Source organism: Arvicanthis niloticus, chromosome 21 (genome assembly GCF_011762505.2).
Source record: "Arvicanthis niloticus isolate mArvNil1 chromosome 21, mArvNil1.pat.X, whole genome shotgun sequence".
In the NCBI taxonomy this organism is placed as follows: domain Eukaryota; kingdom Metazoa; phylum Chordata; class Mammalia; order Rodentia; family Muridae; genus Arvicanthis; species Arvicanthis niloticus.
The window spans coordinates 51,922,135-51,945,888 of NC_047678.1; the positions used below are offsets into that span (position 1 = coordinate 51,922,135).

The 23,754-nt window shown below is 42.7% G+C and overlaps 1 protein-coding gene across 2 annotated transcripts in view; it reads left to right on the plus strand.

The window, feature by feature from the left end:
• The window catches only part of Rab31 (RAB31, member RAS oncogene family), a 129,038-nt gene that overhangs the window by 72,970 nt on the left and 32,314 nt on the right, over window positions 1-23,754 (plus strand). For both annotated transcript variants that reach the window (XR_013105716.1, XM_034484175.2), the window contains exons 4-5: window positions 7,752-7,823; window positions 9,140-9,246. Coding sequence is in view for 1 of the 2 variants with exons in the window: in XM_034484175.2 (XP_034340066.1) it covers window positions 7,752-7,823; window positions 9,140-9,246 (179 nt within the window). In the remaining variant the exon portion in view is untranslated. The remainder of the gene's footprint in view (window positions 1-7,751; window positions 7,824-9,139; window positions 9,247-23,754) is intronic.

Genomic DNA, 23,754 nt, shown 5'->3' on the forward strand with positions numbered 1-23,754 from the left:
GGCCCGAATTCACCGTGAGTTTCGGAGACAGAAAACTTTCAGCCGCGATTTCTAACACCATGCTTACCTCCATTTCCGTTTTATACAATATGAAAACCTGAGATCAAATAAGGCCAGGCCTCAATCTTAGGGAATCCAAGTCTTATTCTCTAAACATTGTTCTAAGGTCCATTATTAAAATGATAGGTCCTAGTAGCTAACAAATATTATGTAGAAAAATGCTAAAAAGCAACAGGAAATTTTGAGTTAAAACCAAAAATAAATAGATCTCCTTCCTCTAGAAGAATTTACAACCTTCGATGTACTGGTAGTACTTTGTCAGCCTCTGGGAAGCAGTATGTATAGTGTTCCTCAGACTTACTGTAGCAGGAAACTTTTCCCCACAAACAGCACCATGGGGCTATTTGTCCAGAAAAACACCCATGGGCAGCGCTTCCTATGCCGTTTGCTGTTTTTAAAAACCTTAAGTTTAGTTATTGTCCAGAATCTTGTAGGACTAAACCAAAATCTAGGTTTTCATTTTCTGATGATTAGACATTGAGGCCATTTTTGACTACTTAGTATAACTAGAATGAATTCTGGTGGTTTTGTGACTGTCTTCATTATTACCTTAAGAGGTGCGATCCTATCAGAGAGCCTGGGCATTGTAAGACTTTTGAAATACAGTGTCTGTGTTGTTGCTGATGGACGTTGTAGGGTTGATGGGGTAGCATACAGCATCAGCAACTTAGCATACAGCAACCTGGGGTGGCATTCTGCTCACAATCACTCTGATGCGCTGACTCAGCAACTACAGGATGTCTGGGATGCTCTCCATGGAGGATGCTTCATTTGTGGATTGGGCCTCTTCAAAAGACCTACCTGATTTGTGCTGCAGCTCGCAGGCATGTTGATGTTACTGGTCCATGTTGCCTAGGAGGGCCATTCACTTCCATGATCTATGTTGCTGCCGGAGGCCATGTTGATGTATGTGGCCTGTGCGGCCATCTGAGGCCATGTTGATGTCTGCAGTCCATATTGCTTCTGGCTGCTATGGACGAAGAAGCTTCATTTGCAGTGGCATCTATGACTGCAGACTCATAATTGAGAATGAGAGACAGTGAAGGCTTCTGTGACAACCTCTTCCCCCACTCAACTCCCCCACAAAAAACAGTCTAGACAGGAAGCTATTTGAAGAGAGTCCTTAAAAACTGTGATAAAGATGCTGGAGTGTGGCTCCTCATAGTCGATGGCTTCTGGCAGGAAGGTAGGGAAGACTGGGGTTTCTTTACCTTAACTGGGAGTTTGACCATGCTCCAGTGAGTATATGGGCAACACAAATAGGACTTAGTGTCTTTTCTCTCTCTATTACTTTGTTTGTTTATTTATTTATTTATTTATTTATTTATTTGGAGGGGGCACAAGGGTAGGAGGTTGGACCTGGAAGGAACGGGAAGTGAGTATGATTGGGGTGCATTGTATAAAATCCCCAGATAATCAATAAAATATGTTAGAAAAAAAGAGAAGGAACTACAGTGAGTAGCTGCTTTTCAGAAAGATCACACTAAAGACCCCCAAACTTGGGAGACCCTTTCTCAAGTCTCAGGAAATCACGACTACCCCAAAACCACAAGAAACCATACCTGGATGCAATCAGCAGAGATTTATTGGGGAGTTGGCTAACCAAGGTCAAAACTGCTTGTCCACGCAGGAACAGAATTTTGACAAAAGGCCAGCAAGCTGAGGGGTTTCTTTTATAGGGAAAGGGAGGAATTTTCGCGAGGTTACACATGATTGGTTGTATTTTTGCGAGGTTACACATGATTGGTTGCTTTACAAAGTTTGAACACCAACAGGTTATAACACTGGAAAGACCAAGGGGAGGCAGGGGGAGTAATCCAGAACAGTGGAACATTTCAGAGGAACCTACCCTAAACAATCATTACCAACTATTTCAGGTAAACTATTTTTCACTTCTTCTGACTATAACCCCACCTAGATGGCTTGCATCTTTCTCTGTGGTCAGGAATGTGTCTTCCTGCCTTGGGCTTTTCCCGCCCACAGGTGGGGTCTACTCCCTGAGGCTTGAGGAATGTAATCCAGTAAGTGTCTTCTGATTCAGGGATAATGTCCTTCACCCAGAATGTGTCCTGGGGCAGTGAAGGCCTGAAATCTTATTTTCAGTTTCGAGTTCTGGAACCTGCACTTTTTCTGCACAGGTCTAAGGGCAAAGAAAAGGTCTACATATTTCATAAAATGGTCTTTATAATTTTTCACTCTACAATACCACCCTATAGCTTGACTCTTGAAGGTCCATGTATTAAATGTCTCATCCTCCATGTGGTGCTATTGGAAAGTGGGGGGGGGGGGGGGGAGGGAAGTGCAGTAGGTGGGTCCCGTCTTTATGGCACTGGGGTCATGTCCTTGAAGGGAGTTTGTAGAATCCTGGCAACTTCTCTCTCTTGTTCTGTGACCTCATGAAATAAGTGGTCTTGTTCCTGCCATGGTATGTCTCATTAACTACAGACTAAATCTGATCAATTGATATTAGGCTAGAACACCTAACTCTGAGATAAAATAGCCCCTTTCTCTCAGGTGATTACCTCAGATGCTTTGTTAGTGTGATAGGAAGCTGAGTACAACAACATTCATCCACAGAAGCTGAGAAGTCCAGCATGCTGAAGGTCATTCCTTTCTTATGATGTAAACAACCATAAAAACCCAAGTAGTCAGGGCTGGGGAGATAGCTTGGAAGTTAAAAGTGGACATTGCTCTTCCAGAGTGTAGCCACCAGTGGCTATGGGAACCGGGTTCACCTGAGAGGAAGGCTGGGAATGAAAGGGGAATGGAGGGCGAAAAGAGATGAGGCCAAGACAACGTTCTCTGATCAAGGCCCCAAGTCTAATAATTTGCTTTCACATATAAAGCGCCTGCTCAGGCTGGCAGACTGGCAGGCTGGGGGAAGGGCACACCAGAGGACCTGAATTTGATTCCCAGCACTCATGTTGGGCAGCTTACCACCACCTCTGTAAGTCCAGATCCAAGGGGATTCAGATGTAGACACACACACACACACACACACACACAAATGAAATCTTAAAAAAACAAAATTAGGGGCTGGAGAGATGGCTCAGCAGTTAAGAGCACTGACTGCTCTTCTAGGGATCCCAAGTTCAATTCCCAGCACCCACATGGTGGTGCACAACCATCTGTAGTGGGATTTGATGTCCTCTTCTGGTGTGTCTGAAGACAGCTACAGTGTACTCATGTAAATAAAATAAATAAATCTTTAAAACAAAAAACCAAAGCTAATTACATGTCCAAAGAACATAGATAACCCGTCTCTTTAAAGAAACAAATTGGCTTTCCAGAATTTTCTTTGCTGCTCCTAAATGATACCTGGGCATTATCTGAACACTAAAATCTAAAATGTATATTTTGTTGTGTAGTCTGTGAAGAGTTGGAATTAGTGTCTGATGTGTTGATTTCTAAATAGCCTTTCAAAGGAGGTTTTAATAAGAAAGCTTTTACCAACTTTCTGTAATTGTGACCTTTATTCTGGAAGAATTTTCTGTGATTTTCCTGTCAATATTAATTCTGACCTCTTGGAAAATAAATTATATCACACCAGTCCGTGGCTGAGTGTGTGCACTTCTGTTCTTGCTGTGTGGAATAAACGGATATATATTGTAAGCTAGAAATGATTCATCTCTTTGTCCTTCACAAATATTAACCTTTGGTCAATGCATTATTGAGTTTCGGAACTGAGACATTAACTTTTAATTTATTAAAACCCCTAAGTCTCCAGCAATAAAGTCCTTTAAGTGGCTTCACCAACAGATTTATTTCAAAGTGATTCCTTTGTGGGAAGGAAGAAAACGTAATGCATTGCAGGCTGAGGGTTTTCAATAATTCATGAGACCCACACTATTGGCTCTTCAAGAGGCAGCTTTGGCGTCAGAGCCCAAAGGGAAATCTCTGTCACATGTCTGACTTCTGGGAAATGGTGTTTGTACTCACTCTTTAGCAGAGGCTGTTTTGAAAACAAAAAATGGGGGTGGGGGAACTCACCTAATTGGCTGAAAGGCAGCTTTGTGTGCATCCCTTACCTTTAGCAAAGCCTGGTGTTTATAGACATTTTTTTTTCCTCCCATGAACCAAAATCCTGACTGGTCTTGACACATGAGGAGTGCGTTGCCAAGGGCAGACATAGGCAAAGTCTATGTCTCTGAAAGGCCAGTGTGGTATCTTATGCTGTGACCTGGCGTGGTCTTTGTGGACAGAGGAGAGTGGTAGGCTGTCCCTCACTCCATTTCTTAAAAGCCACCAAACTCCAGGGTGGTCTTCCTTCAAAGAGAGAATTTGTGATCACAAGGAGGCAGCATCCTGACTCCTCTCTAGGTCGTGTGAGCATTCCATCAACAAGTACCATGTGTGAAATAGAATGAATATGTTGTGGGTGATATTTAAATCTCCAACCCAAATATGACCGGTCAATGAAAACACAACTCAGTATTATGAATATATTCTGTAAGCCTAGATTGGGCAGATACCCCTACATTACTCTGTTCCCCAGCTATAAGACCCTTATAACTTGAGGATTTTCCAGACCCTATGTCTGTCCTTCTACCTCCTGCTTCCCAGTCGTCTTCCTCCTCCATTGTCTTCCTCCAGTCCTCCTCCCTCTCTTTCTCTTCTCTCCCCAGCCTTTATTTCTCCACATCCCCTTCCTCTGCCCAATCACTGGCTCCAGCCTTTATTTTACAAATGAAGATGGGCAGAAGGTTCACTAGAAATCACCTGTGTAATGACTTCACTGGAAAGGGGAATTAGCATCAAAATACAAGGCCAGGGCTATCCACAACATGAATAGTTTTGTTGTTTGCCAGAAAAACTGCAGGATTCATCTTTCCTCTCCCTCCTTTATGTCTCAATAAAAATGGCTGATTTTTAATTAATTTTTTGAAATATCTTATTTATTTTGTGTGGGGGTGGGGGATATGTGGCTCTGGCACACCACACAGAAACAGGTCAGAGAACTTGGAGGATGTGGTTCTCTCCTTCCACCATGTGGGTTTCTGGGGGATTAAACTCAGGTCTTCAGGCTTGGTGGCAAGTGCCCTTACCTGCTGTGCTATCCCACCGGCCCTGATATTTACTTTAACCTAAAACCATCTTACTTAAAATTATTGTGTGATTTATATGATGTAGCCTTTTAAATGTAAAAATAACTGGGCCTTCTACTGCTAACAGATCTAGTATTTATACATTCATTGCTGTCTACCTTTTTCATAGGAAATTCTATCATCTCCACTGCCTTTAGATATGTTTTCACTTCATAGTATGTCAAAAAGATGTTTTCCTTTTAAAATCCTCTTTATTTCAGGGATTGCAGAACATTCTGTTATCTACATACGTTTTAGTCAGCCTCAGCTAGAACAAAATGCTGCAGAGCAGGTGGTTTAAAGAACAGACCTTTTGGGTTGGAGAGACAGCTCAGGGGTTAAGAGCACTGTCTGTTCTTCTAGAGGTCCCGAGTTCAATTCCCAGCAACCACATAGTGGCTCACAACCATCTGTAATAGGATCTGATACCTTCTTCTGGTGTGGTTGAAGACAGCTACAGTGTACTCATATATATAAAATAATTAAATAAATCTTTAAAAAATACATTAAAAAAAAAAAAGAACAGACCTTTCTTTCTCATGGTTCTGAGGTAGATCCTGGTTCACAGACAGCTTCCTTCTTTCTGTATCCTCACATACAGGGTGTACAATACTCCAATACCATCATGAGACTCTCTTCATGACCTCATGACCTATGACTTTCTACCTGACCTCCCATGATCTTCCCTCCCAAATGCCATCATGTTGACAAGGATATCAACACTGAAGTTTTGCAGAGCACACAGACATTCAGTCCAGGATATTCTCACAGTCCATGACAAACCTTCATGTTCTTTGATTTTTACTTCCTTTACAACATAGGGAAATGTCTTTCTGGGCCTGGTGGCCATGCTAGTATATATTTCCTGTAAGTAGACGAATGGGTCAAAGGGTATGCACACGTCAGTTTCTGCTACGTTGCTCCCAGCGGCTTTGCCGGGAAGCAATAAATACCATCCCCATGTAGTAGATGAGGGTGTCTTGCTCCCCAGACCCTTCTCTAACACTGAATCTAAGGCCTTTTAATGTTTATTGAATTACTAAGTACCTCATCATATTTAGTTAATTCTTTTTTTATTGGATATTTTATTTATTTACATTTCAGATGTCATCCCCTTTCTCCATTCCCCCTCCCTAGAAACCCCTATCTCATTCCCTATCCTCTTTTTTGCTTTTATACCATTTTAATTACATACAAATATTAAGGACAGTTTTAGGTTGAGGAACTAGCAATACAATATATGCAAATAGTTAAGGAACAAGTGAGACAATAAAAACACTTGCAGGACCACTGTTTCTAAAGAGCTTATCGGGATGACCAAAATATCTGAGCCAACTTCCCTGTCCTAGCCCAATGTCATTTTCTTGTCTGAAGCCTACTTCCTTGTTCTAGCCTAATATTTAGATTAAAGTTTAAGCATTTACTGGTAACTCGTAGTGAGTACTTAACATTTCTCTATCTCCCTATTGGGCTCTTTTTCACTCACTGGCCTATCCCAACAATTTCTTAAATAATAAAAAAAAAATACAAATTAAAACTGGGTCCTCCCTCAAAATATACATGTAATGTATATTTTGTATACATTCAGAGAATAATTATCCATCTTATTTGAGGATGAAAGATTCTGGTTCTTAACATTTCTGGTTTGGGGACTGAAGCCCATCAGATTTGTCTCCATTAGCTGACCTTGGTAGGCGATAAAGCTTTGCCTGATAGTGAAAAGTCTAAGACTCCCCAGAAGGGGACCCCACTCGAGTCTCAGGACAGTACACACCCAAAGACACACGAGAGACTGACTTGATGCAAGTACATGAGGTGGTTTAATCAGAGCTCTGGGCCAGTCCATATCTCCATATCTCACATAGGGGACAGAGGGACTGACTCCTCGGCTCAGGGGTCTAGAGTTTATATATGGGCGGGGTGCGGGAAAAGGGGAAACTTTCAAGCGGGTGCACACAATTGGTTGTTTTACTTTTTTAAACATCAGCAGGCTATACTGTTCCATGGGGCAGGGTGTAGTTCCTCTCTTGGCCAGTCAGTTTCTGAGATGTTTTAACAGGCCTTTGTCTTATAACTCCACCTCCTCTGTAACTAATTAACTGGGCCCAAACCTGCTGGAAGGCACTTTTAACTATTTAGGTTAGGGAAAAGAAATCACAGGGCCCTGTTATTTTTATTAGTTTGGGCCTATTTCAAAATTCTCTTTCAATAGAACTGGCAGCCAGCTGGGTCTTTGCTCCTTCCCAGTAGCTCTGCTTGGGTCTAGTGCTCTGAGCTCTCCCAGGAATCTATCTTTTCCTTACCACTGTATAGTTCTAATGAGACTGTCCTGGGTCAGTAAAGAAAAGAAAATTCAGAGGAAGGCAACACTGAAAATAAATCTGTATCTGGCTTTTGGCCCAGAGGAGATTTCACGGTCCATAAACCACAAGTGTATGTACAGTTGGGGAGCAAAATTTATTATTTAATATTAAGTCCTGGAGAAGTCCAGTGGGGGATTTAGAGCTCTAGTAGGGATGATGCAGCATAAAAATTTAATGTGTAGCTTAGAAATGCTTAAAATCTGTCTTTTTGCTGCTGCCTAAGACCGCTGATTGTTTTCAACAGTTCCATTCCTTGGCTCCCATGTACTACCGTGGATCGGCTGCAGCTGTCATAGTCTACGACATCACTAAGCAGGTAAGAATGTCTCCAACTTCAGATACCCTTCTTGGTGACCAGCCCCAAAACACCAAAGCAGATTAGTGCTTTGTGATTCTTGCCAGCACCCAGGGAGCCTTGGCAGTGTGGCAGGCAAGAACAATGAAAGCAGCCGGTGTGTTTCTCTCACAAAGCCGCTTTGATTGATCTTCTCAATTACAGAAGCAATAAACATTCATCTGAAGGCTGACCTTTTAAAACAATATCTATTTTATTTACGTGTATGAATATTTTTGTCTGCATATATATCGTACACTACCTGTGTGTCTGGTTCCCATAGAGGTCAGAAGAGGGCATTGGATCCTTTGGAACTGGACTTGCAGATACTTATGAGTCACTATGTAGGTGCTGGGAACCAAACCTGGTTCCTCTGAAAGAGCAGCCAGCGGTTTTAACTACTGGGCCATCTTTCACAGAGGCCAGGTCACGATGGTTAGCACTTTCCTTGAGAACATTTAAGTTCTGTGTGTTTTATCATTATAGGTTATTTTCTGTTAGTGGTTCAGTTGCACCACTCAAAGGTCAGAGGTAATATTTGTGTATATCAAAGGTAACTATGTGTGTGCTTGTAGGCAGTTGTCTCCATTTATCTGTGGTTTGCCTTTCTATAGTCCTTGTTATCCAAGGTCAACTGCCACCCAAAACTATTAAATGGAAAAATTCCAGAAACAAGTGGTACATTTAAAACAATGTATTCTATTATTGTGGTTACACTACTTTGTTACTGTTTTTATCTTACTCTGCCTACTTGTTTGCTTCAACTGTGCCATAGTCACTCGTGGGACAGAAGCAGCTTGTTTGTAGGCTTGGGTATTTTGAGGTATATTCATTAACAAGTGAGTGCTTCGATTTGGTGGTGTTCCTCCTGCCCCAGTCCCTCTGGAATACTGACTGGTAGCTGGTTCATTGCTATTGTATAGTCTATGAGTTCTGACCCCTTTTGAAACCAAAATGTCTATCCACCTGGCCTCTGCCCTAGAGGGGGGTTATGAGGAAGGGCAAGCAGGACCTAAACAAACATTTTTCTCCTGAAGTAAGCCTCAGTATTTGCTTGATCCTGAAATCCTTGTTCCCACAGAGTCAAGGTTGTTATTTCTAGTCAGTGGTTCTTACTGAAGAAAGTTACAAATGTGATTTTTAACTTCCTCAAGCTTTAATTTAGAAAGAGGCATCTTGGCTAATGTTGAATGTCCCCTACAAACTTTTTTTCCATTGAATTACACGGTGTTCATATCTCTACTTCTTTGAAATATACTGATAGGTCTGTTCAGTGACTCATCTTGTTTTTTGGTTAGGATTCATTTCATACCTTAAAAAAATGGGTTAAGGAGCTGAAGGAACATGGCCCAGAAAACATTGTGATGGCAATTGCTGGGAACAAGTGCGACCTCTCTGATATTAGGTAAGACACATTTCAAATCTGTGTGTGTGTCACAGCTCCCACCCTAAATGTTTCTGACTAAGTGCAATTATGTCTTTGCTTTCTGTGTAACGATTTAATTGTGGCAATCAGCGTGATATTACTCTACCAGAGTGGAATTAGAGGAGAATGATATAAACCTTATGGCTCCTACAATGATGAATAGTAAATCGAATGGCCTATACATAGCACAGCTGCATGATTACTCTATATATTGTCAGACTAGATTGTTTCACCATCTTATTCTTCTTATTAACATTACTGCTAATATAATTTTAGTAACATTTTCTGTTGAGACCCGAGCTGCCCCACTTTGGGCGGCCCAAAATGTTGCGGCCCTCTCCACTCCGAGCTTGGTGGCCACTGTTTCCAAGCCCAAGTTGCCGCTCAGGTCTGCAGGTCAGGGTTCAGCAAGAGAGAGAGTGAGGATGGACTCGAAGAATGGAGACCAGACAGAGTGCGATTCAATCCTGTTTATTCTTCAGTCTCTCTTCCTAGTCTAAGTCCCAAGTCTTGAGTTTCTAGTCCCTAGTGCCTAGTTCCTAGTTGTGCTCCTCTTGTTCTCTTCCGAGTGTCTAATGTCTACTCCTACTCCTAGTATCTGAATCTCTGTTACTCCAAATTGTTCTCCAAGTTGTACTCTCTAAAGTGTCTGATTCTCTGATCTCTCTTATGTCTGCCTTTATATGCCTCACTTCTAAGCCACGCCTCTAAGTCACACCTTTAATCATGCCCTTAGGTCTTGTCTCTAAATCTGATCTCTACACTTCTAAGTCACACTCTTCAGTCACACACCTTTTTAATCTCACACACCCAAGGAAAGTCCTGGGTATCTAAAACAAGATGTTATCGGAGTGTGCTCAGCTGTTGTAGGCTATTGTAATCCAAGTCTCCTGTCAGGGTGTATGGCTCAAGATGGCTGCAAAGCTGATAGCTGCTTTCTGCTAAAAGTCGGCTCCCAACAATTTTCATATACAAATGGCCATGAGTCTTGATATTGTTTCTAACATCTGCTTGTTTTAGATTTTAACTTGAGGATGTGGTCCAGTCTATTTAATAATATTACTGTTTTGATATACTATATGAATATGATACATTGTATCACTCCAAGTGACAATGGCTTATGGGACTAATGTGACCTCCTGTCTCAGTCCTTTTTCTAATCTTTAGATTAGAATACCTAAGCTGGGTTTTTGTAAAGAAAAGAAGTTTATTGTGCTTTGCCTAGAGTTTCAAGAGTGGTTTCAACGCTGGTGACTATTTCATAATACAACGTGGTTAAGAAACAGAGAGGGAGCAGAGGCCATTTGTAGAGTTGATCACTTGGTGAGGCAAGGGCCCAATGATATTCAGTGGCTTAGGTCAGGTTGCTCTTTTTACAATGAGCCATTCTTGAAGGAACTAAGCAGTGGGTCACGAGAACCACACTGATTCTTTCTGAGGGTTCTTAACTCCGTGACCTAGTCTCCATCCATTCTTCCACCATGCTTCTTGCTCGTGAGCCTTGAGGGCCACACCCACACAATGTAACCAAACTATGTGGCATGTGGAGAGTGGACTAGAGGCTTGATGGCCTTATCTGGCCCATTTTTGTAATGAATGCCACTTCATAGAGTTATGTATTAGTCATCCTTTCCTATGACAGACCTATTCCAGTCTCCAGTGGATATCCAAAACCATAGATTACTTCATACCCCATGTATGTTACGATTTTTTTCTATATGTACAAATCTATGGTGAAATTTATTTTATACAACAGGCATAGTAATAAAGATTAAGAACACTAATTACTGCCGGCAGTGGTGGCGCAGGCCTTTAATCCCAGCACTTGGGAGGCAGAGGCAGGCGGATTTCTGAGTTCGAGGCCAGCCTGGTCTACAGAGTGAGTTCCAGGACAGCCAGAGCTACACAGAGAAACCCTGTTTCAAAAAACAAACAAACAAACAAACAAAAAAGAACACTAACTAATAAAATAGAATGAGATTGTAATAGTGTAATATAGTAAGAGCTGTTTAAAATGTAATGAGTTATTTATTTCTGGAATTTTTTATTTGATATATTTGGATTCAATTGATTGTGGGTAACTGAAGCCCTGGGAAGGCAAAACATTGATGGGGGAGGCTTCTGTTGTGTAAAACCCAAATGAAAAGGACCTCACCAATCCGTGGAGAACTGCAGACGCACCCCAAATCACTCACGAGAAACACAACTTGATGTAAATTGCAAGAGGTTTACTGGCTAGCCAGGGCTGTCTTTCCTTCAAGCCCGCGCAGGGGCAGCGGAATTCAGCAGCAGAACAAAAGAAGTTTACAGCTTTTAAGGGGGCATCTACAAACCAGGTGGGGGTGGAGTTAGGGAAGAGGGAAGGCTGAGAGTGGAGTTAGGGAAGGGGGAAGGAGGGAGAACAGGTCACTAGGTCATGGATACATTTGATCTCAAATTCCTAAGATGCATGGTGTGTCACTTTATAATTGGCTATTTTGAAGTAGTTTCACACTATATATCATGAGCTCCAGTTCAAGGGGGTCAGGCTTATCTCAAACTTTTAGCATCCTGGCACCAACTGTCTCAGGGCTGTTAGTTCAAAGCCCGGCCAAGCTAATCTCGGGCCCATAGCATCCTGACACCATGAATCTTAAGATTTGTTTAGTTAGGGCCATCTGTTCAAATGGTCAGCTAATTTCCTGGGACTGAGGCAACACAGTGTTTGACTTACAGGTTTTTATGTCTTTGCTTTAAAAGTAGGGTTCAGGGGATCAACTTATGATTTTTCTATCTTTCAGTTGCAAACTTGTTTGGCCTCTATTCCTTGACTTTTGAGTTCTCAGGAATTCCTGTCATCATCATTGTCATTCATAAAGAGATATACCATGCTTCTGGTCTTGATATTGAAGTATGATTAAACCAAAATTAAGCATTGAAAATGGATCTTGCCAAAGTCCTTAAAGTGGCCTTTCTTTGTGTTTGCAAACACGTTATATCACATCGCATCAGGTTAGTTTGTAATCTCCGTGCACTTCACTTAATCGCCTATTTTTCTGGCAGTTGGACTAGTCTTTAAGCTCTCCAGACTCAGATCAGATATACTCCTTTATTGTAATCCTGAAGCAGCTTTTTGGCCAGTGTTTCCGACACTGGGTGGTGGGTGGGCTGAACTGGCCTTGCTGAAAGAGGCGGGTTCATCTGACACATCATTGTGGTAAACAGGAACTTTGACAGAGAAAAGTCCCCCTTCCTCATGTGTGTGTGTGTGTGTGTGTGTGTGTGTGTGTGTGTATGCGTGTGTTTGAATGGAATAAGATTGTTTGCTACAGGAATCTGAAACCTAACTGAGATTAATCTTAGGAAAAAGAGGCATGAGAAGATGTTGATATCCACATGATAAAAACACATCTGCCTTTAGCTCTGGTTTTTGATATGTTCCAATTGGCCTATGGAAAAATGCTGGCCTGGCATCTCTGCTTTAGTTCTCCACATCTGACAAGGAGCTTGTGGCCCACAGAAGGAATGGGGCCAATACAAGATGAGGGAGGGTGGAGGCTCTTGATGAGAGACAGTTTCAGATCAGCACAGTCTCCAGATAAAACAGGATTGCTGCCTCTCATTCCCAGGGTAGACTCACTGGTGTTCTCTGCAGACATCCTGATGTCTGCCCATGTCATACAAATCCAGCTAAAATGAACTGGCAAACAACCCAGGCATCTTACTCAACCATAAATGCACTCAAGGTCAGCTTTCCCCGAAAGATATGGTAACCTCTGGGCCCACTGACCCAGGTGGCACACCAGCCTCTCTGCTCAGCTTCTTTTGCTTTACCAGTTTGGCCCGAGTGAGGTCTGAATCCAGCACTTTAGGATCCCACAGGTGTTCAGAGTGTGGGTATATAGCCTTTGTTGTGCTTACAGTCATTTGAGAGGGCCCTTGTTTGGATTATGCAACAGAGGAAATGACTTTTTATTATAGTTCTTGTTCAAACCTCTGAATAGGTCAGTGAGAAAGACTAGTTTATTTTTACTTTCAAAAAATTGATTAATCAGTTTATTTTCTATCTATCTATCTATCTATCTATCTATCTGTCTATCTATACCTGCCCTGGCATGCTTGTCAGTGACAACTTATGGGGACCCCTTCTCCTACCACGTGTTCTGCGGATTGAACTCAGGTCATCAGGCTTAGTGGCAAGCACCTTTACTCACTGAGCCAGCTCACCAGCGCTACATGAGTTTTTTTGCGGTTTGTTTTATGACTTAGCACATGCTGTATCCTAGAGAATATTCCATAGAAGCCTCAAGCCAATAAGGTGCTTTTTTGTTGTTGTTGCTTGTATGTTTTGCTTTTGTTTTTGTTGTTGTTTGTTGTATTTTTGCTTGTGTCTGTGTATGTGCATGTATATGTGTATGTGTGTGCAAGTGCATTTGAAGGTCAGAAGTTGGTGTCAGGTGCCTTCTTTGACCTGATATATTGAAGCAGGCAGGGTGTTTGCTGAAGCTAGAGCTCGCCAATTCAGCTAGCACAACTAGCAGGCTTACCCACGGGATGCAGCAGCACCTCCCAATTGCTGGGATTTCAGATGAGATGCCATGTCATCCAGAGTTAATTCTTTACACTTATATGACTAGTGCTTTTGCACTGAGCCATCTCGCCAGTCCTCCCATTGAGTTTTTAACATGCTTCAGTTTTTCTTTCCTTTTTTTTCCAGTGGAACTAGAGATCGGATTTAGAGTGTGTGCATGCTAGGCTGGTGCCTTCCCACCGAATGGCTAAACAAACTATGAGTCTCTCTGAGTTGACCTTGCTAGCTTTGAACTCACTCTGTAGCTCAAGGCAGGCCTTAGGGTTGTTGTCCTCCTCTCTGGCCATCTTGAATAGCTGAGATGATAAACAGGTACCACCAGGCCTGGCTTACAGACATATTCTTATATTTGCTTTCTCTCTTTGAAGAAAGAGATAAATAGGTAGATATGACAGAAAGACAGAGAAGGAGAGATCGAGAGAAACAGAGAAAGACAGAGAACACCAGCCTTCTGAAAATAACACTGATTTAGCTAAATTTTAAATTCCTCTTAATTTTTAGAATCTCATCCTTTTGTGTTCCATTTATGATAATGATATAATATTTTATAGAAAAATTTTAGCGCTGGCTTATGTTTATGACATCTATAGGGGAAATTTTTAAGGAACATACTAGAAAGTTCTTACATGTAATAAATAGTTCCAGCAACATTGTAGGATACAAGACACAGAAAACTCAATTACATTTCTGATTATTAATAGTGAGAATGTAGAAACTGAAGTAAAAAACCCCACACAATACCTTTTACAGTTATTCCAAAAAAAAAAAAATAATTAAAATACCAGCTATGTACAGGATCTGTGTGCTAAAAATTACCAATGCTCATGAAAAATCAAATAAGACTTGAACAAATGAAGAAACATGACTATGTTCATCCATTAGTATCTCAAGTGATTTCTAAAGTTAAATGAAATTCCTGTTACTCTCTTAGCAGGGACTTAGCACAAACAAGCCACTTCTCAGGCTCAGAGACAGCCCAAGGATAGGAGAGTTTCCTGAGAGAGTGTGAGGACCCCAGCCCCTATAAAAATCTGGGGTGTCCACTGGCACCTGTAACTATAGTGTGGAGTGATTGGTGATCTTGATTGTCACCCCTGAGAGACTGAGGGGTGCCTAGGCAGCTGGTAAAGCACATCTAGATGTATCTATGAGGGCATTTCCAGTGTGGGCACCACCCAACAGGCTGGGTACCAAATGGAACACTGAGGGGGAGGAGGCATATTCTCAATATCCTCTGTCTTTGTCTCTCTCTGTCTCTGCCTGCCTCTCTCTCTCTCTCTCTCTCTCTCTCTCTCTCTCTCTCTCTTCCTCTCTCTCCCTCTCTGGCGTCACTTTGTTCTCTTTGTCTTACTCCTTCACCATCTTGCTCTCACTCTTATTCCCTCCCTCCCTTCCTCCTTTTCTTCCTTTCTCCCTCCCTCCCTTCTTCCTCCCTGTCACAATGTGAGCCCCTCTGCTCTGCCTCCTTCTCTGCCTTATCTGTGCTGTGGTGGGCTCAGATCTCTGAAACACAAGCTAAGGCAAATCTTCCCTCCCTTAAGTTATTTGCTCAGGTGAGAGTTACAGCATCCTGGAGCAAACACAGAAGGATTATTGCAGGGACTATAGAGACTCTTAGAACTTACCATGCACGAACAAAGCTGCAAACTGAAAATGGGCAAAAGACCATGGAGTGGGAGAACAAAGATGAAGAGATGTTCAGCATCATCACTGACATTTCAAAATGGCAAAGTGAAGATCAGAGCCAGTCCCTGGTGTTGGTGAGGGGCTGGCAAGATGACTCATCAAGTAAAAACACTGGCTGTGCACATCTGAGCTCAGTCCCTGGAACCCACCGTGGAAGGAGTTAACCAGCTCTTGAAAGTTGTCCTCTGGTCTTCACAAACTCCATGCTGTGTGTGTGGCTGCACACAGGCCTCATCCTGTGCACACAAATAATAATGGTAGTTAATAAGACATTAGTGAGGTTGGAGCAACGCAGGTTGTGATGCTGACCCTGTGTGAGGGGAAAGCACAGCCAGCAGCAGAGCCAAATTGTGAAGCAGTTCCACAATTGCTTTCGAAGGCAAACCTGTAATTCCCAGCTAACAAAGCAACAAGACACCTGGGCATCTATCACAGAGAGCTGGAATTTGTGTCCAAACCAAATCCATGCATGAATACTTATGGACTTTGGGCAACATCCCCAAACTGTATCGAGCCCGGATGTCATTGAGCAACTGCCTGGCTAAACGGGTAGATTGTGAACATACTTACTCCATGAACTGCTGCTCAGTTATACAAGCAAACAGACAGCCAGTTTGCTGTCTGTTTGCATGAGACAGTCAGTTTGCATGAGACTTTGGGGGCGTTGTGCTGAGTGAATAAAGGTATGCATGAGCTCTTCATTACTATAACAAATGCCTGATGTAATTCAATTTACAGGGAGAAAACGTTCATTTTAACTCACACCTCTGGGGATTTCAGTCTGTGATTGGTTGCCTGCTTTGCTTTGGGCCTGTGATGGTTCATGATAGTAGGAGTTTGTGACAAACCAACACGTTCATCTCATGGATAGGGATGAAGAGACCCATGCTTCATAATGCTCTCCAAAGGCTTGTGAGTAATGACCTACAGTCTCTCAAGGAGCCTCATCACAAGAGCTGACACCACTTCCAATATCAGTAATGTGGACCTCAGCCATTAACACAAGGGCCTCCTTTGGGAGACATTTCAAATCCAAGCCACAGTAGAATCCAGTTACAAACATTTCACTATGATGCCATTTGTAACATTTTAAATAAAAACATTGTAGAACTAGAGAACAGTATTAGGAGTGCTTGCCTGAGGTTATGTTTGGGGGCAGTGGATAAGAGGGTTTCCATGGTTGTAAAAGGACCATCTAAATGAGAGCTGCTTATGAACCTAAGCAGAAGGCGCAACAGTATGGAGCTCGATACACACACTGTTGTGTGACATTGTTCCTGAGGAATCTTGAACACTTCACATAGGGAACTGAGGGCAGGCCAAAGTAACAATACCATCAAATCCAACTTGGTGAAGCAATGAGTTTATTGGAGCTATTTACACGAGCAGGGGTGAGGGGCTAATTACAGGGGCAGAGATAACTCAAAGGCAGTGTCCTCACTGAAAGCCCACACAGCATGAGTGATGGCTAATAAAAGATGGAGACTGAATGAACATTGTGAGACTTGCAGGTAGCTTAGGTCAAATAGTCTAGTCCATGCAGCTTGCCTGCTCTGAGGCTCCTCACATGTCCTTATTTCCCTTGGGGGAAGGACATACTTTGTGCCTCTATTTAGTTTCAGGGACTTTCTGAGACTTATGAGTTGTTTGCTTCATAAAATTTTTTTAAAGATTTATTTATTTTTTATGTATATGAGTATACCATAGCTGTCTTCAGACACACCAGAAGAGGGCATCAGATCCCATTACAGATGGTTGTAAACCACCATGTAGTTGCTGGGAATTGAACTCAGGACCTTTGGAAAAGCAGACAGTGCTCTTAATCACTGAGCTATCTCTCCAGCCCTCGTTTCATGAGTCTTAAAAGAGCCTCCTTTCAAAATGAAATATTTCAATTTGGAGGAAATGGGTACAAACTATCTCAGACTATCAGTAGACCTTGGAAATCCAGTTAAGAACATGTCAGTGTTAAATCTTGTTTGCAATATTATGAGATAGTTTGCAACATGTGACTGAAGAAACGTAGATGATTATTTGTTTGAAATGGGGTCTCGTGTAGCCTAGGCTGACCTTAAACTCCCTATATAGCATCCTGCCTCTGTCTCCTGAGTGCTGAGATTATAGGTATGTACATTTCTTTTGCTTGGCTTTTCTTTTCCCCTTCACTTTATTTGTTTACTTAGTAGGGTGGAGGGCAAGAAAGCTTATATGGAGGTCAGAGGACAACCTGAGAGGGTTGGTTCTTCCTCCCTGTGAGCTCAGGAGATGGAATTCAGGTTACCAGTCTTGGCAGCAAGCACCTTAACCCACAGAGCCATCTTGCTGCCCACCCTCTCCCCCTTAATAGAAGTTCACGTGTCACTCAGGATGGCCTTGAACTTGTAATCCTTCTGCCTCAGCCTACTGACTACTGCTGCTGGGAATACAGACAATTACAGCTATGACTGCCTTCTTAAGGTAGTGATGGGAGTGTGTGGCCAGATAAAAAGACAGAGGGTCTTCCTTGGTTGCTCACTAACTTGTCTGTCACCAATTTGGCTGGGCAGAATCTTCCTCTCTCTGCCTTCCAGTACTGGACTTAGAGACACACACTGGTGCAACTATCTTTGTTTATTGTTTTGTTTTGTTTTATTGTTTTTTTAAAACATAGGTGTGGGGATGCAAACTCAGGTCTTTGATCCTGTGCAGCAAAAAATCTTTATGGACTGAACCATCTCTCACTGCCTGAGGGTGTTGTTTCTTCTAGGTGCATGTGAATCTGTAATTAGATCCATGAAAATTTCAGTGAATAAAAGTTTGGCTTAGATGAGGAAAAAGTTAAGATAGTGGTAAATGTATATGCATGCATACTGTGCACACACAGTTTATATACACAGCCAAACTTTGGAAGAGAGTTGGGTTTGACTGTTTTGCCAGCATACTGAGCGAAATGATTAATCTGACCATTCTGACACACATAGGATACAAAAGAAATACAGGATGATGCTATTAAAAGCTGTCACTTAAAGCATTTTTCTAGCTTATTTAAGGCCCAGTGTTTAATACACACACACACACACACACACACACACACACACGTTCACATGTACACACACACACGTACACAAGCATGCATCCACCACCACCACCAAGGAAAATCACTCTAAAAGAAGAAAGGGGAAGCCTGCTGTATTGGTCTCTGTCCAGAGTACATGTGTCTTCCAGAGACAGAAATAGTAATAGTCTGGCAAGTGACAGGGCCTGTGAACCTAGTGGGCATCCGCCTGTGGAGAGCTCTCTGTGGCAGGAGAATCAAGCAGTTGGTCAGCCAATCTGGCTGCTCCAGATTCTGCCTGCTGGCATGATTCTTTCAGTGAGTGAGCCAAATCTCTAGGTCCCAGATCTTATTCCAAGCCTGGCCTCATTTTACTCTAATCCCGAGGTGCTTTGCTCTTTTATTATTTCTAGAAAAGCTGGATATTTCATTGGGAGTTACAGAAGGACAGTGTATAGTGCTTCTGTCTGTCTCTGTCGATGTCTCTCTGTCTCTCTCTTTGTCTCTCTCTCTCTGTGTATGTGTCTGTGTGTGTGTGTGTGTGTGTGTGTGTGTGTGTGTATAAATGATCTAATGACCTCATCTAACAGACATTGGTGGTGTAAGCTTGTCCGTCCTTAAGAGGAGCTGTGCACAGCATGTTTTGAGAGTGTGCTGGGATGGAAGTAGATTTAGCCTGAGTCTGGCAGACCATATGAGGCATTAGGAGTGGAGGTCTGGGCAGAAGAGACACCAGTTCCTCAGTCAGTGTCTCATGTACATGTGACAGAGGACAGGAGAGGTTAAGTAGAAACTGCCTAGGACCAGGGGGCACTTGGGGGGTTCAGATTTCACAATTATTTTCATATACATATGGTGCTATATTGGAATTGGAACCTAAATCTAAATGCATATACCTTACAAACACAGACAGAAAGTAATTTTATATAATACTGTAACTTTGTTTTTGTCCGTAAAGTTTTGTGGTATTTAATTTTCTACTTATCACATTGGTGTTCAAAAAAGCTTCTGGCTTCTGGGCTTTTGGGGTGTTTGGGCTAGGGCTGCTTAGCATGTGTGAAAGGCCTGACCTGTTCATCAGGGTGAAAGGCCCAGGCAATTCAGGAGATCAAGCTCAGCTCCTGATCTTACCAAGAAATTTCCCTAACTTGCCTGGAAGATCAGTAAACAAAAACCTCCCTGTACCAAAGGGTGGGAAGAATGTAAGAGCAGCAGAGCCCCAGTGAGACATCCGGGCATGGTGTAGGGGTGGCATTTGTACTCACAGCAGCTACTAAACAATCAGTCACAGTCGGGGATGGATGCATGGGTCCCTGTCCTAAGGCAGTGGAGGGCTGATAGGGGAAGGGAAGCATTGTCTTCAGCAGTGTAGCTACTAGAGAGGTTATTCAGGATCTAGTGGATAGCCTCACACCCATCCCCATACAGGTGAGCCCATTGAAACCCAGTGAGCCACAGAGAAAAACAACAAAACAACATTAAAGTACCTTGGGGACTTGGTAGGAGGAAGGGGTGACTGTCAGGGGTCTGGGAAGAGAAGAGAGGGTGGAGCCGTGGGGGTGATCAGAATTCATTCTGTACATGTGTGAAATTGCCAAAGAATAAACTCATTTTAAAAGATATCTCTCTGCTGACACTTGATGACTAAGCTAGAAGAACAGGTAGCCTCTCTCAGCCTGAAGCATGCAGTCTGGCTGTGGGAAGATGGGCCTGGGAGCTCAAAGGTGTTCTGTGGACATCACTCCCCTCCCTTCCTGTTCCTGCCCCTACTCCCACCACTGACCTTGAGGAGCTCTGACCTAGATCCCAGAGCCCAATTGCTTTCCCCCCCCCTGAGGCAAAGGATTGCTTGTGTACAAGGCCATCAGACCAGGTTTATTTTTATCTTACAAGGGGTATCAGTGGGACGATATCCAACAACAGTGATGTGGAGAACAGGGACTCAGGGAACAAAGGGGCCCTTCTTCTCAGGTGCTGAGTAACGAGCTTGAAGGGGACCTTGTAGTCACTGACCTCCCTGCCCATCTCCCCATCCGTGGAAGCAGCAGAGCCCTAGGGACTGGGACAGGCATGCTGCCTCTGTGGCATGATGGTCTTTAAGCTTCACAGTTGAGTGCTGGCCTCTGAGAGGAGCAGTGAGAAAGACCCCTGGGGTTGCTGTAGTGGGTGAGGAATATGTTACTGTAGCAGAGGTTGTTCACGGAGGACAGGCATTGTGAGTAGAAACGAGACCTCTAGATAGGAGGAAAGAAACTGGCTTGATCAGTTTTCAACCATCCAGTTACAAATAAGTTTGTTTGTTATAAATAGGTGATGATTTTCTGTGTAGCAAAGTACTGTGGGAACTATGAGAAAGGATGGGTGTGTGTGTCTCAGAGAGCTGTTTGGGGAAGTGGAGAGGAGGCAGAGAAGTAACTTAAGAGCAATACAAGTCTGCACTTACTCTTGACCTATTCTTTCCCTCACAGCAGCACAAGCAATACAAGGGCACAGTCCAGAGCAGACAGAAGAATTTAGGAAAGGGGACAGCCACGTCATATAGCCTGACTAGGAAAAGCCAGGATAATGTGTCGTAGACAGGGCTGTGTCAGGGTGTATCTCAGAAGGACTCTGATGGGAGGGTAGCAAAAGATGATCTGAATAAGAGGAAATTCCAGGAGCCAAAATTTCCCTACCAGTGTCAAAGATAGGGATGAAGAACATCTGCATGAATATGGTGCTATGTGGGGAGGGAGGGGAAGACAGAAGGTGTCTGGAGAGTGTGCAGAGGGGCTCAGCCTTTGATGCTGAGTAACCATGGCTCCATGAAGCAGTCATAGTAAAGCAGCCTGGACACTGTTCCTCCCCTGACCTGCACTAACCTCAGCCTCATCCTCACTGTGCCACAGTAGATGCTGCCAGGCCAAGATATAAAATCAGTTTGCATATCTTGAGGTGAACTAAGAGAGGAGTGTTGGGTCCCTGAGTAGGCTTGCAGTGACCAAAGCTTCCTGTGCATTCAAGAGCTACAAAAGGGAACTTCCTGTATTCTAGAACTTCCCAATGGGCCACACTAGTTAGTGTAGCAAACTACTCAAAGCCCAGTCATTTTATATTTTGATATTTTAAAGTCATTTTAAAGTTGATATTTCTAGAAGATTAAAAATATGCTCAGAATATGTAGTTCTTATTAACATATGCCCTCTGTTCTCTTTAAAATAGATTAAGTAAACACTTTTCTAAAATGATTTTATTTATATATATCTGTATTTGTAATCAAATATTTTGCTAAATATTAAATTAAAATGCTTGACTTCTTATATTCAACTTTAAAAGCTACCCTAGTTGTGAATGGATCAAAAAAATATATATACAAGGATTTTTCTTTTTATAAGCAAACCAAAGAACAGAAGCTAAAATCCTAGATAACAAAAATCCAATGTATTCTAAATGCTAAAAGCACAAAGCTCAAAACCAAACCAAACCAACAAACAAAAAACCACCAAGAAGTCAGACTTGTGGCAAGCCATAAAGCTGACAGTGCTCTGCTCACAGGAGAGGATGAGAGATGGTAGGTAGCTTGTACTGATGAGTACATTTTGTGCTCAAGATGCCTGTGGTCCAGCCTCTATTGATGCTGTTTCCCAAAACAGGGTGGAAGTAGATGAACAGGGAATTCCAAGGAAGCTCAGAGAACACATCTGGAATCCCTTTCTTCAGTTTTAGAGTGTTCTTAAAGAAGTCTATAAAGCACTGGTGTGTGCTCAAGGGAGGACATGGTTAAAAAGCAGGAACTGTTGGGTCACCCTGTCAATCAGCCTTCCTCTCCAGCTCCAGGCACTCCTCTCCACTGTCCTAACTTTAACGAGAACCACACTTCCTTATGTTCTCAATATCCATGTTTAGTGTTTATACTTCTCAGAAAGCGATTGTTTGGATTTGCCCACTTTTGAGTTTGGTGTGAGTGGAATAATGTTGTGTCATGTGACTGGTTTCCATTCAAAATTCTCTTGTGAGAATCACCCAGTGAGTACGTGCTAGCTGTCATCTGGTGTCTGAACATGGGTCTGTTTTATGCGTCTACCCATCCTAGTGCTGATGGGTACTTGGGTCATCCCCAATGTGGGTTGTTTTGAACATTGGTTGGATAGCCTTATTCATGTCTCATAGTGCTGGGCGTAAGCATGTTTCTAGGCTGCATAGTATAGCAATTTAATTGCTGACTCATAAGATGTGTGCGTGCTCAGTTTTATGAGGTGATGAAAGTGTTTTCCAGGGTGAATACCAGCAGCATGTGTGACTGCTGGTCCTCTTCTCCTGGCTGAGTCTTGTGAGGCTTCTTTGGATATCAGAGAGTAACTTCAATTTATATTTCCTTTGTTACCACTGAGTGGGCAACTTTTCATGTATGTGCTGGCCTCTAAAGTCTGTTCTTGTGTGTGAAATGTTTCTTTAAATCATTACCAGGTTTCTTATTGGGTGATTAATTTTAATCAAATAAGATTATGATTTTTAGTAACTAACCTGGACCCTTGGCACTCTCAGAATCTGGATCACCAACTAAAGAACATACACAGGCTGGACCTAGGCCTCCCTGCACATATGTAGCAGATGTGCAGCTTGGTCTTCGTGTGGGTCCTGAACAACAGGATGGGAGCTATCCCAAAAGCTGTTGTCTGTTCGTGGGCTATGTTCTTCTAGCTTGGCTGCTTTGTCTGGCCTCAGTGGGAGAGGACTTGCCTAATCTCACCGAGACATTAAGTGCCAGGGTAGGGGTATAATCATGGACTGGGGGAGTCCCACCTTGTTCAGAGAAGAGGAAGGGGAATGTGAGAAAGATTTTGGGAAAGGGTGACCAGGAGGGGGACAGTGAGCAGAATGTCAAGTGAATAAGTAAAATAAAATTAAATATTAAAAGATTATGATTTTTAAAATACATATATTTAATGCTGTTCCTTTGTTTCTAGTGTATATTTAAAATACCTTCTCCATGGGGATGGGAGATGTGGCTCAGCTGGTTCCATGCCCACTGTACAGGTAGGGACCTGCCTGAGTTCGGATCCCTAGCACCCAGGTTTAAAATTAAAGAACAGCTAGGCATGGGTGCAGATAAAAATAACATTACTGCTGAGGGTTGGGGGAAAAGGAGACAAGACAAAAGGAAACCCAGCCGGACTAGCCAAAGGGTGAGCACTCGGTTCAGTGAAAGACCTTGTAT